The sequence below is a fragment of the Geotrypetes seraphini genome, chromosome 3, assembly GCF_902459505.1.
Source record: "Geotrypetes seraphini chromosome 3, aGeoSer1.1, whole genome shotgun sequence".
Taxonomy (NCBI): Eukaryota; Metazoa; Chordata; class Amphibia; order Gymnophiona; family Dermophiidae; genus Geotrypetes; species Geotrypetes seraphini.
The window spans coordinates 316,079,828-316,094,776 of record NC_047086.1 but is presented as its reverse complement, the minus strand read 5'-3'; the positions used below and the strand labels follow the sequence as shown (position 1 = coordinate 316,094,776).

General features: G+C 43.9%; 1 protein-coding gene across 11 annotated transcripts in view; it reads left to right on the top strand.

The window, feature by feature from the left end:
- PLCB1 (phospholipase C beta 1) overlaps nucleotides 1-14,949 on the top strand; it is a 1,208,816-nt gene that overhangs the window by 635,293 nt on the left and 558,574 nt on the right. For all 11 annotated transcript variants that reach the window (XM_033937380.1, XM_033937379.1, XM_033937383.1 and 8 more), the window contains one exon: nucleotides 7,803-7,882. In XM_033937380.1, coding sequence (XP_033793271.1) covers nucleotides 7,803-7,882 — 80 coding nt within the window. The remainder of the gene's footprint in view (nucleotides 1-7,802; nucleotides 7,883-14,949) is intronic.

Here is a 14,949-nt window from a genome sequence, read left to right as displayed (position 1 = left end):
CCCACTAACTTATAGCTAAACTTTTTATCTAGATGGAAAAAATAGCCTCAGACTTTGAGCATCTCCACTAGAAGGTGTTAAACTCCAATGTTATGGTCGCTCACAGTTTTAATCATTGGCCTTTTAACCACCAGCCACCCATTGAAATTAATTTTTTTTTATATTTTTAATTTTTCTCTCTCTTTTTCTAAATAAATTATCTTTTTCACTTCGTAAATTTAAAAATTAAAAAAACTTTCCTATTTCTTCTGTTATAAAAAATCCCGATCTTTCAATCCATTGTTATTTTTTATTCTTTTTCTCTGGGAGGCTTACAACTCATTCATATGTTCAAGTCTTGTGATAGCTCATTTGAGAAACACTTATAGAAGCATATATAGTCTTAGACTTTAACCGTCATCCGAAAATTCCATTGAAATCAGTACTTATCTGACACATTCAGTTTTTCAGTGATTTCCTAGATATTTTCAAATTGCGACTGTTCCCAGCCGCTTCTTTCACAGCTAACCAGTAGTGTTGTGTCTGAGCTGCTTCATTAATCACCCAACGTGGCCATTGTTTCGCGGTTCAAATAAATTTTTTAACCACTGCCTCGGGGTATCTTGTTCAAAGAAATTTTTAACTGCTGCCTCGGGGTATCTTGTTTAAGAACGGTTGTCTTTCTTCTTTCAGACCAACAGCTTTCCTTGTACATTAGTACATGGCTATATGTCAGCCTATATTCAGTGTGAGCTATCAGGCGAGGTCAGCCACTGACTAGTTAACTCATATCTTGGCAGCTAACCGTGTATTTTCAGTGGCATTTAATCAGTTATCGCTGTTGAAAATGCCTGGCTAGTGCTGAAAAACAAACCAGCGATGTTGAGAGCTTCTTGGGGAATCTCCACCTAAGTCCCAGCTTAAGTGGCAAGGCTTAGCAGGTAAATATGGTTGCATAAAAAGCAGGCCTATCTTTGCCCACTAAGCCATAGCTGGTTAAGTCTGAATATTGCCTTAACTGACTATGTGCTAGCAGTGGCGTACCAAGGGGGGGGGGACGGGGGGGGAGGTCCGCCCCGGGTACCAAGCCCTGAGGGGGTGCTCCCGGTCCGGTCCAGTTACCCCCCCCTGCGCCGGGTGTCGCGTCTGGAAACAGCCTGCAGCAAGATCGCGATGCCAGAGATCTTTGCCTGCTTCGACTGTTTCCTCCGCCACGGTCCTGCCCCTCCTCTGATGTCAGAGGAGGGGCGGGACCGCGGCGGAGGAAACAGCCGAAGCAGGCAGAAATCTCTGGCATCGCGCGATCTTGTTGCAGGCTGTTTCCCCAGGGCAGTAGCGTACCAAGGGGGGCGAGGGGGAGGTCCATCCCGGGTGCCGCCTTAGGGGGGGGGTGCACAGCTGGCCCGGTCCCTATCGCGCTCCTACCCTCCCAGCGAAAGCATCATCGGCGCCATTATCGAAAAAGGTAATGGCGCCAGGCCTTGGAGCACCAAGGCAGACCGCTTCTCCCCCCTCCCAGCCGAAACCCCGCTGACCATCCTATCTCTCCCCCCCCCCAAGTGAACCTTTCTGACCCTCCCAGCGAAAGCAGCAAACCTCCCTCCAGTAGCGTTGGCTTTATCCTCCCTCTGCCGCATCACTGATGACGTCATCAGTAACGCGGCAGAGGGAGGAGAAAGCCGCGAAGGAGGTTTGCTGCTCTCGCTGGGAAGGTCGGAAAGGTTCACGGGGGGGGGGGGAGATAGGAGGGTCAGCGGGGGTTCGGCTGGGAGGGGGGAGAAGCGGACTGCCTCGGTGCTCCATTACCTTCTTCGGGCAGCAGCAGCGTTTACAATTCGCTGCTGTTGCCGGCTTCAGGCCTTGTTCTCTGCCGGGTCCTGCCTACTTCCAGTTTTCATGAAGACAGGACCCGACAGAGAGGAAGGCCTGAAGCGGGCAACATCAGTGAATTGTGAATGCTGCTGCTGCCCGATGAAGTTCAGGACATCAGGACATCGGGGAAGGAGCAGGGAGAAATCGGCTGCTGGCTTGGGGGTGAGGGTAGGGAAAGAATCGTGGAAGTGGAGAAATCGGCACGATGGCTTTGTGCAGGCTAGGGGGAGAGAGAAAGAAAGGAAAAAATAAAGAGGGGGGGCCAGGGGGAGAGAGAAAGAAAGGCAGAAAGAAAGAGGGGGACCAAGGGGAGAGAAAGAAAGGCAGAAATAAAGAGGGGGACCAAGGGGAGAGAAAGAAAGGCAGAAATAAAGAGGGGGTCAAGGGGGAGAGAAAGAAAGGCAGAAAGAAAGAGGAGGGCCAGGGGGAGAGAGAAAGAAAGGCAGAAAGAAAGAGGGGGACCAAGGGGAGAGAAAGAAAGGCAGAAATAAAGAGGGGGGTCAAGGGGGAGAGAAAGAAAGGCAGAAAGAAAGAGGGGGGCCAGGAGGAGAGAGAAAGAAAGGCAGAAATAAAGAGGGGAGCCAGGGGGAGAGAGAAAGAAGAAGGATCAGAAGAAGGACCAGAGACTCATGAAATCACCAGACAAAAAAGTAGGAAAAATGATTTTATTTTCAACTTAGTGATCAAAATGTGTCCGTTTTGAAAATTTATATCTGCTGTCTATATTTTGCACTATGGCCCCCTTTTACTAAACCGCAATAGAGTTTTTTAGCGCAGGGAGCCTATGAGCGTCGAGAGCAGCGTGGGGCATTCAGCGCAGCTCCCTACGCTAAAAACCGCTATCGCAGTTTAGTAAAAAGGGAGGGGGAATATTTGTCTATTTTTGTATAGTTGTTACTGAGGTGACATTGCATAAAGTCATCTGCCTTGACCTCTTTGAAAACCCGCGGAATATAAATGATAATTAACATTTTCTCTGCGTACAGCGTGCTTTGTGTTTTTAAAATTTTATTGTTGGTAGATCATTTTGACTTGGCCACAAAGGTAAGGGGGAGGGAGGGAGGGGAACTGCTGAAAGACATCTAATAATCCTTGCAGGCTTGACTGCAGGGAATTATTTTTGTAAAATCATGTTTTGTTATGTGACTGGCATTATCTAGACTTTAATTTCTATGAATGAATAGAATGAAAATGATATAAAATTACTTGTTTGTTTTTATGTGCGTGCGCTGAAGGAAAGTGGAGAGAGAGTGGGCTGATGATGCTGAAGGGAAATGGGGAAGAGAGTGGGGAGAAGACGCTGATTTATAAATTGACAATTGTACAGAATATTGTTTCTTTTTATACTTTAATATAAACAATTCAAGGCTTGTGTGGATGGAATCAGGTGGTTTGCGGGGATGGGGACCGAGCTTACGGGGATTAGTCCAATAAAATTGTATTTTTTTATATCTCATTATTTGTTTTATTTTTATTTGTTAATTTATAAAGTGGTGATTGTTATGTATCAGTTTTTTCAAATTTACATCTACTGTCTTTATATTTTGCACTGTTTTAGAGGACATGTGTTACTGTTTTTTGTGGTGTTGCATTGTATCCAGGGTCTGGTTTCTTGGCGGATCAGTTTAACTTTTGTCTACATATTTCTATTTTTAGTTTGTGATTATTCCATTTTGGGCGAGGGTGTATCTCTGTTCTGTGTGTATGAAAAAGACATAGTTTTCAGTTGGCATTGACTACAGGACCAATTGACTGTGCGGGATCTGGCTTGTTTAGTTTTACAATGTATGTGTTGGTGTTCTAGTGCTCACTGCAGTGTTTAAGATGCAGCCTTTTCCTAGGTACACTCTTGTGGTGCGATATGTAGATTGGTACTAAAAATCATATTTTTCATATAGATGGGGGGGGTGTCAAAAAATGATGGGCCCTGGGTGCCACATACCCTAAGTACGCCACTGCCTGCAACTACTCCATATGTACTTCTAATGTCATGACAATTTAGACATAATTTATGTTTTGTTATGTTTGGAATAATGGTTACATATATGAGGTTCAATAAAAGAAAATTTTCACTGCCTGTTTCTATTCTGACCATTTATTCCATTTCATGGTTATTGCAAAAAAAAAAAAAATTTTTACATGGGGGGGGGGTGTCAAAAAATGATGGGCCCCGGGTGCCACATACCCTAGGTACGCCACTGTGTGCTAGCCAGCATTGAAAAACCCAGATATTCAATGCTGGTCACCAGAAATGGCCTGGAATTGAATATTTGATTTTAATGCTGGCAGCACATAGTCAAAGTAGTGCCTACCACTGGTTGAATATTAGGCACAATAACATAAAAATTGCCATAGAAGGACAGATTGAAGGTCCATCAAGCCCAATATCTTGTTTCCAACAGTGGCTAACCTAGGTCCCAAGAACCTAACTAGATCAAGTAGTAAAACAGATTTTTTTTTCTGCTTATTCTTGGAATAAGCAGTGGATTTCCCCAAGCCATCTCAATATGGCCCTTAGACTTCTCTTTTAGGAAATTATCCAAACCTTTTTAAAACCCCGCTAAACTAACTGATTTTACCACATTCTTCAGCAATGAATTCCAAAGTTTAATTACACGTTGTGTGAAGAAATATTTTCTTCGGTTTATTTAAAATCCACTACTTAGTAGCTTCATCGCATGTCCCCTAGTCCTAGTATTTTTGGAAAGAGTGAAGAAGTGATTCACATCTACCCTTTCCACTCCTCTCAGTATTTATAGACCTCTTTCATAGCACCCCTTTGCTGTCTCTTATCTAAGCTAAAGTGCCCTAGGCGCTTTAGCCTTTCCTCATAGGGAAGTTGTCCCATCCCTTTTATCATTTTGTCGCCCTTCTCTGTACCTTTTCTAATTGTGCTATATCTTTTTTGAGATATGGTGGCCAGAACTGCATACAGTATTTGAGGTGTGGCTGTACCATAGAGTCATACAAGATCATTATAAAATTTTCATCTTTGTTTTCCATTCCTTTCCTGATAATTCCTAACATTCTATTTGCTTTCTTAGCAGTTCCAAAGTCAGAGGGAAGGCTTCAGCCCCTAAATTGTACTGTTCCTTCAGGTTTTTGCAGCCCAAATGCATGACCTTGTATTATGCTATAAATTAAAAGAATTTAGAAAGTGATCAAAGCCAAATGAAATAATTGTTCAAGATGTTCCAATTCTTACTTCAAAAAGTTGATTTATTTGATATGCATCTCTAGAGAATTGCAAGAACAGATAGATGGAGCCATGAGGAAAGGGAACATTCAAAGGATTTCTGCCTGATTAGTTTGACTGCATTTGCAGATCTTGGAGGAGACCTGCTGGAAAAAATCTGTTAGATATTTGCACATAGGAAAATGTAAATTCATAGAAATTCATGCTAGATTTCCTTGGAACCACATTAGAATGCTGTGGACAACAGCTTTTTCTGGTATTGGGACTGTCTCAGTAGAAGACATTCTCTAACTCTGAATAACAAATATAGGACTTTCTTTTCCAGAACCAGTTGTCCTAGCTTGATGGACTAAGGGTTTGTCTAACAAATGAGTCCATCATTTTTTCTACAGTAATCAATGTTTAATATCTGGAGGAATTGATTGAACTGTTTATACAAATTACGTTTCCGAGCCAAAGGACCTAAATCAATGCAGCCTTGTTCTAAATCCTTAGAAGCCTTGCTCTTAAAAAGACTTCCTGCATTTCTTTACTTCTGGAAAGGTACTTCTGAAAATATAGGCTGGTCAAGATTCAGTGCTATCTGGCCAGCCAGGAGCGGTTCCTAGCCAGACCAAATGCGCGTGCACATAGCTGGCTATCCAATGATATTCAGTGGGAGACAGCTAGCTATCTTCCGCTGAATATCTAGGTTGGTGGATAGGCTGGTCACTGGCTGTGTCACGCAACAGAGGCAGTCACTGCCAATATTCAGCTGATCACCAGTTAAAGTATGTGGGTCTAAAAGACAGGTCTATCTTTGGCCTTAGCTGGCCAGCCACTGAATATTGGCTTGGCAGGTTAAGTCCACGGCAGCAAACCGTACCCTAGAAATTTAACGCTGGTGGCTGAATACAGCCCTGGCACTGAATATCTGGGATCACCGCTGACTGCAGGAGGTAGCCAGGTTGCCTCCCGTGGTCTGATTATCAGGACCAGGATTTTTATTTTGTAATTTATTTATTGTTGCTTTAAAGTAACTGCAATGAAAGGCTAAACCCCATATTCTATATATAGTGCCTAGATTTGCACGCCCAAATTTGTGTGCACACCTAATAAGAAGCATGTGCAAATTAATTGATAATGAGTTCTTAACTATCAATATTTGGGTACTAACAACCAATTATTGACAATAGTTTGCATTCATTAACACTTGCATATGCATCTGACTGTGCTATGCTATAATGCATGGCAGATAACTCTACTAGCATGTAATGCAAAAAAGGTGTGGCCACGGGTGTGTCAAGGACATTCTGCAAAGTTGTGTGTTTGTGTGGTTATAGAATATGGCCTCAGCATACCTAACTCAGGCACCAGCATTTACACCAGGTTTCTATAGGTGTAAATCTGGCGCCTAAAGTTGGGTGAGGGAATCGGCAGGCATGCCCCTTTTATAGAATCATGCTTTGCATTAATTTATCCCAGCACCAAATTTTGCAGTAACAAACATAGGAGGAATGCCTATATGACCTTAAAATATGAACCCTCTTCAGAAACCTCTTAAAGCAATTGTAGCAAATAGATAATAGTTAAAAAAAAAAAAAAAAAAAAAGATTGGGTGCAGAGCTCTGTATCCTGTGATTTTTCTATAAAAGGATCTTCTGAAATCATTTGTCTAAAGCATAGGTTCTCAACCCAGTCCTGAGGACACACCTAGTCGGTAAGATATTCAGGCTGCCCACAATGAATATACATTAGATAGATTTGCATACAAAGGAGGTACACTTCCCCCTCGGAATCCGCGGTTTCAGCATCCACGGATTCGGTTATTTGTGATTTTTTTTTTTAAGGTGAACAAAAAAAACCAACAACTTTATTTCAGACCTTCCCCATCTCTCTCCCGCCTTCCCCCCGGCATCCCGGCCTTACCTGGTGGTCTAGCAGGCTTTCAGGGCAGGAGCGATCTTCCTATGCTCCTGCCCCGTGCAGATCGCCAATAGGAAAGGGCTGCCGTGAGCTCCCGTCGTAGTCTCGAGAGACTACGGGAGCTCACGGCAGCCATTTCCTATTGGTGATGTGCACGGGGCAGGTGCGTAGGAAGATCGCTCCTGCCCTGAAAGCCCGCTAGACTACCAGGTAAGGTCCAGGGGTGGATCAGAGCTGGCACAAAGTTATTCGCAATTTTTCACACTTCGCGGTCCTGCTCTTCCCTTAACCCCCGCGAATACCGAGGGAGAAGTGTAGTGCATAGAAATTCATTTCATGCATATTCATTATAGATATCCTGATGACCCTACTGGCCGAGTGTGTCCCGAGGACTGGGTTAGGAACCTGTAGTCCAGTGTATCACAAACTGTGTGTCATGGCACAATAGTATGCTGCGGTGAGATTCCGGGTGTGCCACAAGACACCATAGAGGAGAGAGAAGCACCGACTGACTGCCTACAGGACATGCTTCTCACGGTGAGAAGCACGTCCTGTAGGTAGTCAGCCAGTACCTCTCCTCCTCTCTTTCCCCCCCCCCCCTCCACACTGGTGTAGTAATAGCAAGCTCAGGGCCCCATCTGGAGGGCCTCCATGCCTGTGTAGATGATGTCATCGTGCCAACATCTGCGTTCTCCATAAGCGGCCCCATTTTGTGTGCCGTGGCTTCAAAATGTTTGTGAGACACTGCTCTAGTGTATAAGAAAGGACTGAAAGAAACAGCTTTTGTGCTGATGTGAATGAAGCTGAAGCATGTTTCATTATTTATTATTATTTATTTTTTTTTACTTAGGAATGGGCAGATGAGATTTTCAGTCTGGCAACAAACCTTTTGGCACAGAACATGTCCAGGGACGCATTTCTGGAAAAAGCGTAAGTAGCTCTAATACTTGTTGCTAAAGGGTGTTACGGATCTCTCTGAGCCAGCTTCCTTTCTCTTTTGTTCGTCTTCTTCCCATCTATTGTTTATACTCTTGATGGGCTGTTGCTTTTATAAACAAGGCTTTTCCGTTCATTAAGTTCATAGAGCAGACTCTTGAATAGTAGTCCAAGGCATGAAGGAGACCCTGGGTTAACATTGCTCTTTTTCTGGCTTGAGGTCAGAGAGGGTAGAAGCTTGAGCACTCTGTGTCCTTGAATTCTTCCCTCTTCAGTCAAAGTGTGGCGTTTCCTTAACCGGGGCTGCTGTTTCAGCAACAGTGACCGAGGGTCAAGGCATTTACCAGCATTAAACGCCTTCTTTGGAGAAAATATCCTTCACAAACATGCTATTTTTTTTTTTTCTTGGGGAAAGGAAGCATTTTTTTTTCTCATCATTCATTCATAAAGTAGCAGTTGAAATCAACTTTCCAAACAGTCTCCTTTCGGTGTGTAATAGCACAGCTAAAGGAGAAACACTATTCAAATGTTGTTTTGAAGTAGAGAATGACATGGGGACAAATTTGTCCCCATCCCTGAAGGAACTCAATTTTCCCATCCCGCCCTCACAAATTTTGTCATTGTTCCTGTCCCAGCCCCATTCCTGTGAGATGTGCCTTAACCGTACAAGCCTTGAACACTTATGATTTTAAAGTGTTTGAGGCTTGTGCAGATGAGGACAGAGCTTAGGCACTGGTGGAATGAGGCATTATGACATCACAATCTGAGCTCTAGAATGTTGCTACTTATGATTTTAAAGTGTTTGAGGCTTGTGCAGATGAGGACAGAGCTTAGGCACTGGTGGAATGAGGCATTATGACATCACAATCTGAGCTCTAGAATGTTGCTACTTATGATTTTAAAGTGTTTGAGGCTTGTGCAGATGAGGACAGAGCTTGCAGGCACGTGGCAGGGAAAGGAAAAGAACTTGCAGGCTGAGACGTCGGAACGCTGCATAGTTTGTGGGGGCCCAGGAGCTCCGCCCTAGCCCCGGTTGAACCCTACAGCGCAGGCACAGCCTCTTCCCAGCTCCTGATTCCCTACCCACCTTTTCCCGGCGTTGTAATTGTAAGTATTCAGGCAGCCACTGCGCAGCATCAGCAAACTGATCTGCCCCAGAAGTAGAATGAAGTGCAGGTAGCTGCCTGAAGATTTAATTTAGAACACCAGGAAGCGAGTGGGAGGGTGGGCACCACACGAGAGCACCAATATTTGGGAGGCCATAGCCCCTGCAGCCTCCCCCTTTCTGACGCCTATGCTTGCAGGGACGGGTCAGGAAAATGAGTTCCCGCGGGGATGGGGAAAACTTGTCCCCGTGTTATTTGCTATTTTGAAGCAGGTCAACTACATTGATTTTCTAATCATGAGCTACTTAGATGCAGGGCCCCGAGTTTCCTACAGTTCAAACAATGCTCCTTTGCAATTGCCACCATCACAGTGGTGGTGATTCCTGCCCTCAACAGCACTGTTGATGCCTCTCTGCCGTTGCCACAATGAACACTGTAAGTCAAGGTGCCTGGAGCAGAAATGGCTAGGCAGGTCTGAAGCAGTGGAAGAATAGTAGGGAATAAGGGAGAGAGAGGAGGGAGAGAGAGAGAGAGAGAGAGAGAAAGGAAGAGACAGAGGGGAAAGACAGAGAGGGAGAGAGAGAAAGGGGAGGAGAGAGTTAAGAAAAATAAAGCAAGAAGGAAGAGAAAATGAATTTGAAACGCAGCGACCATTGTCCCTATCATCGCCCCGTCCCCATGAACACTGTCCCCGCCCCATCCCCACAACTATCTAGTTTTTCTCAAGTACTTAATTTCATTTTAGTTTGATACATTATAAACCGCTTAGGTCAGTAAAATGCAGAAGCAGTATATCAAATTTTAAATAAATATAAACATACTGTCCCTGCAGCATCCATACAAGCCTCAATACTGTAATATATAGCTTATTCCTTCCTTATAAATCAAAGTTCTGGCTGCTGAACTAGAGGAAGAGATGTTCAGCTGGCAGGGCTTTGTTTATAAATTTTTATCAACACAACTAATATACTATTTATCCTAAAGCAAAAAAAAAAAAAAAGAAAAGAAATATAAATGTTTTTTTCTACCATTTTTGTCTGGTTTCTGCTTTCCTCATCTTCTCATTCAATTCCTTCTATCAACTGTCTGCTTTCTCTCTGTGTCTTCCATTTGCTCTTTTACTATACCTCTCTTTTCAATCTCTCCCTCCATCGCCCCCCAATTGATCTGGCACCCATATTCTTCCCTCTGTTCCCCCCATAGTCTGGCATATCTGTCTTCTTCCCTTCCAGCATCTTCTCTCCACTCTCTGTTCCCCATTTCCCTTCAGTGTCTTCTCCCCACTCTCTCTTCCCCATTTCCCTTCCAGCGTCTTCTCTCCACTCTCTGTTCCCCATTTCACTTCAGCATCTTCTCTCCACTCTCTCTTCCCTATTTCCCATCAGCGTCTTTTCCCCACTCTCTCTTCCCCATTTCCCTTCAGCGTCTTCTCCCCACTCTCTCTTCCCCATTTCCCTTCAGTGTCTTCTCCCAACTTTCTCTTCCACATTTCCCTTTAACATCTGTTCTTCTCCACCCCCTTCAGCATCTGTTCCTTTCCACCACCACCCTTTCCTCTCGCCACCCCCTTCAGCATCTGTTCCTTTCCACCGCCCTTCAGCACCCCTTGTGTGGTCCGAGCATCTCCCTCCCTCTTAACTTTGTGGCACATTTTACTTTACAGTGTAATTTGTTTAAGCTGCTGGAGCCTGCCTGAAGTCGTGTGTATCTGTGGGCAGAAGCTTCTCCTCTGATGCAACTTCCGGTTGCGTCAGAGGAGAAGCTTCCACCCATAGACACATGTGACTTTAGGCAGGCTCTGGCAGCTTGAACAAATTACAAAATGCACCATAAAGGTAAGGGGGAGGGAGGGAGATAGATGTGGCCGGTAGGTAGGAAGGAGGGAGGGGGGCCACACGCGATTGGTGACCACGTGTGTTCCCTCCCTTAACTGCGGAGACAAGGCCATTCACTGCTCTACGGGGCGGTGGATGGCCTTGTCTCCGTACCCAAAGTGAGCACTTTATTCCCCCCACCGACAGGAATATAGGCCTTTAAAAACCTGGTCAGCATTACTGGCACCTATGTTTAACAGTAGGCATGATTGTGCAAATGGCACTGTAGCATGATTGATGTGCAATCAGTGTTTTTAAGGCAGCAGTAGATGTATGCACTGTTTGCAGAATCTAACCCTTAATGCACTCTAATTCATTAGCTAAATTTGTTAGTGCACCTTAGTAAAAGGACCTCCTAATGTCAGTGCAATGCACAGTGAGGTAAATGTGGAAATGGTGCTAGTAATTATCCCCCTCCTTTACAAAGCCACACTAGCGTTTCTAGTGCTGGCTGCTGCGGTAAGAGCTCGGACACTCATAGGAATGCTATGAGCGTCGGAGCTGCTACCATGGCAGCCGGCGCTAAAAATGCCTTTGTAAAGGAGGGGGGTATGTGATACTCTGCCGTGACCTTCGCATAACAGATATTATACATCTTAGATGTCTCCCAAACTAATTTGATGAACTTCAAGCATTTGAATATTTGCAGACTTCTTTCATAATTGTTTGGACCTCAGCATTGGTTTATTGAGCATCTGGCATTCCAAGAGGTTTCCTTTGTGAATTATATTCATTTCTAGAGATCCATGAATTTTTTAAACTGGAAATTAATCCAAACCAATTTGAGCCTTCTTTTGTGCTCACTAGAGTTTTCTGTTTTTCGTTTTGGAGAAATATGTCAGATATTTACCAGTAATCTTGAAAATTGTAACAGATGCAAAAAAAACAAAAACAAAACATATCTACAGTATATGTTTCCCAAGTCACCATACATTTACAAGGAAATTTAACAAAAACCTGTTTTCCCAGACCACATGCCTCTTGGGCAATTGCTAGGATTTTTTTTTTTTTCTTTTATCTTGTGTAACTTTACATAAATCAGGAAAAACTCATAATTTCTGACCAAGAAATAAAGCAGTAGGATAATGGATGTACAAAGTAAACATATGATCTTTATCTTTCTCATAATCAAAAGTCACTAATAAAGTAGCTCTATTAGTCTCTTGATCACTAGATCGCTCTAGGCTAGCTGAAACATAGAGACCATCTTCAGAGATGTTAACTGTTTCACTACCTACCTGCCCAGATCTAATTGGCAGGAAGTAACATTTAGCAAGGGGAGGAAATAACTCAAAGTGTCTCTTGGTAATTCAAATGGAACTTTAGGAAAGTTCACCAATATTAAATGTAGATAGCTCAACTTATTTTTCATAGTTTCAATCCTTCTCTGTGCAGACACTCTCTCCTGAGCAATAGGAGATATAAAATCACTATGCTGTTAAGAACATAAGATTTACCACTGCTAGGTCAGACCAGTGGTCCATCGTGTCCAGCAGTCCGCTCATGAGGTGGCCCTTAGTTCAAAGACCAGTGCCCTAACTGAGACTAGCTTTACCTGCGTGCATTCTGGTTCAGCAGGAACTTGTCTAACTTTATCTTGAATCCCTGGAGGGTGTTTTCCCCTATAATAGCCTCCGGAAGAGCGTTCCAGTTTTCTACCACTCTCTGAGTGAAGAAGAACTTCCTTACGTTTGTATGGAATCTATCCTCTTTTAACTTTATAGAGTGCCCTCTCGTTCTCCCTACCTTGGAGCGGGTGAACAACCTGTCTTTATTTACTAAGTCTATACCCTTCATTATCTTGAATGTTTCGATCATGTCCCCTCTCAGTCTCCTCTTTTCAAGTGAGAAAAGGCCCAGTTTCTCTAATCCCTCACTGTACGGCAACTCCTCCAGCCCCTTAACCATTTTAGTCGCACTTCTCTGGACCCTTTCGATTAGTACCGTGTCCTTCTTCATGTACGGCGACCAGTGCTGGATGCAGTATTCCAGGTGGAGGCATACCTTGGCCCTGTACAGCGGCATGATAACCTGCTCTGATCTGCTTGTGATCCCCTTCTTAATCATTCCTAACATTCTGTTCACCCTTTTCACAGGCGCCGCGCATTGCGCAGATGGCTTCATCAACTTGTCGACCAGTACTCCAAGGTATCTTTCCTGGGGGTCTCTCCGAGTACCGCACCAGACATCCTGTATTTGTATATAAGATTTTTGTTACCGACATGCATCACTTTACACTTATCCATGTTAAACCTCATTTGCCATGTCGCAGCCCATTTTATAGCATGATTATGTCACGTTGCAGGTCTTCGCAATCCTTCACCACTCTGAATAACTTCATATCGTCTGCAAATTTAATCACTTCACTCGCTCGTTTATAAATATGTTGAAAAGCACGGGTCCAAGCACTGAATCCTGCGGCACTCCACTCGTGACGCTTTTCCAGTCCGAGTATTGTCAATTTACCCCCACTCTGTTTCCTATCTGCCAACCAGTTTTTAATCCACATGAGTATTTCACCCTCGATTCCAAGGCTCGCAATTTTTTGAAGTAGTTGTTCATGTGGGACCTTGTCGAACGCCTTCTGAAAATCCAGATATACGATGTTGACCGGCTTGCCCTTGTCTATCTGCCTGTTTACTTCCTCGAAGAAGTGCAGCAAGTTCGTCAAGCAAGATCTTCTCTTGCTGAAGCCATTCTGGCTGGTCCTAATCAGATTTTGTCCATGAAGGTGATCAATGATGTGGTCCTTTATCAGCGCCTCTACCATCTTTCCCGGTATCGAGGTCAGACTCACCAGTCTGTAGTTTCCAGGATCACCCCTTGAACCTTTCTTGAAGATCGGCGTGACATTCACCACTTTCCAGTCTTCTGGAATCCTTCCCAATTTGATCGACAGATTGGCTATTAGCTGAAGCAGTTCAGCTATAGCCCCCTTTCAGTTCCTTGATTATCCTTGGATGGATGCCATGCGGTCCCGGGGATTTATCATTTTTAAGCCTATCAATCTGCCTGCATACCTCTTCTAGGCTGACCATCAATCCTGTCAGTTTCCCGTCCTCATTTCCTGTGTATAGCCTGTCGGCTTACAGTTTGTTGTGTATATCCTCTTCAGTAAAAGCAGACACAAAAAATGTGTTCAGTTTGTCGGCGATGGCTTTGTCCTCCTTTAGCACTTCCTTTATTCCATTGTCATCCAACTGCTCCACCGCTTCCTTCACAGGTCATTTCCCCTTAATATATCGAAAGAACGGCTTGAAGTTTTTCGCCTCCTTGGCTATTTTTTCCTCATAGTCTCTTTTGGCCCTTCTTACCACCTTGTGGTACCTGCTTTGATGATGTTTGTGCTTTTTCCAGTTTTCATTCGTTTTTGACCTTTTCCATTCCTTAAACGAAGTCTTCTTGTCTCTGATCGCTTCCTACACTGCTACAGTGAGCCACGCCGGTTCCTTGTTCTTTTTCCTCTTTTGTTCCCACAATTTGTTCCAATTTTACTACCCTCTTGGATAGTAAACCAACTCTCTGCCCTTGCAGTTCCAATTTATTTGCTTTTGAAGCAAGTTCAAGTGAATTTAAGCTACTGAGCGTTCTATCCGAATTAAAGCTGTTCTTTTAGGCTTTCGCGACTGGCGACATGATTGTTGCTGTTATCTGGGTCTTGCCGCAACTGGGCAGGTAAGAACATAAGAATTGCCAAACTGGGACAGACCGAAGGTCCATCAAGTCTAGTATCCTGTTTCCAACATTGGCCAACCCAGGTCCCAAGTACCTAGCTAGATCCCAAATAATAAAACAGATTTTATGCTGCTTATCCTCGGAATAAGCAGTGAATTTCCCCAAGCCATCTCAATAATGACCTATGGACTTCTCGTTTAGGAAATTATCCAACCCTTTTTTAAATCCCGCTAAGCTAATTGATTTCACCACATTCTCTGGCAAAGTTTATTTTGCTTTGTCCTCCTGGATAGGTTCCTGGAGGACAAAGGGATTGAGGGGTACAGATAAGAGCAGTGGAAGGTTTAGAGATAAGTGTAGAGGTAGGTATAAAATTAGTCAGGGACCGCTGCTCAGGCAATATGCC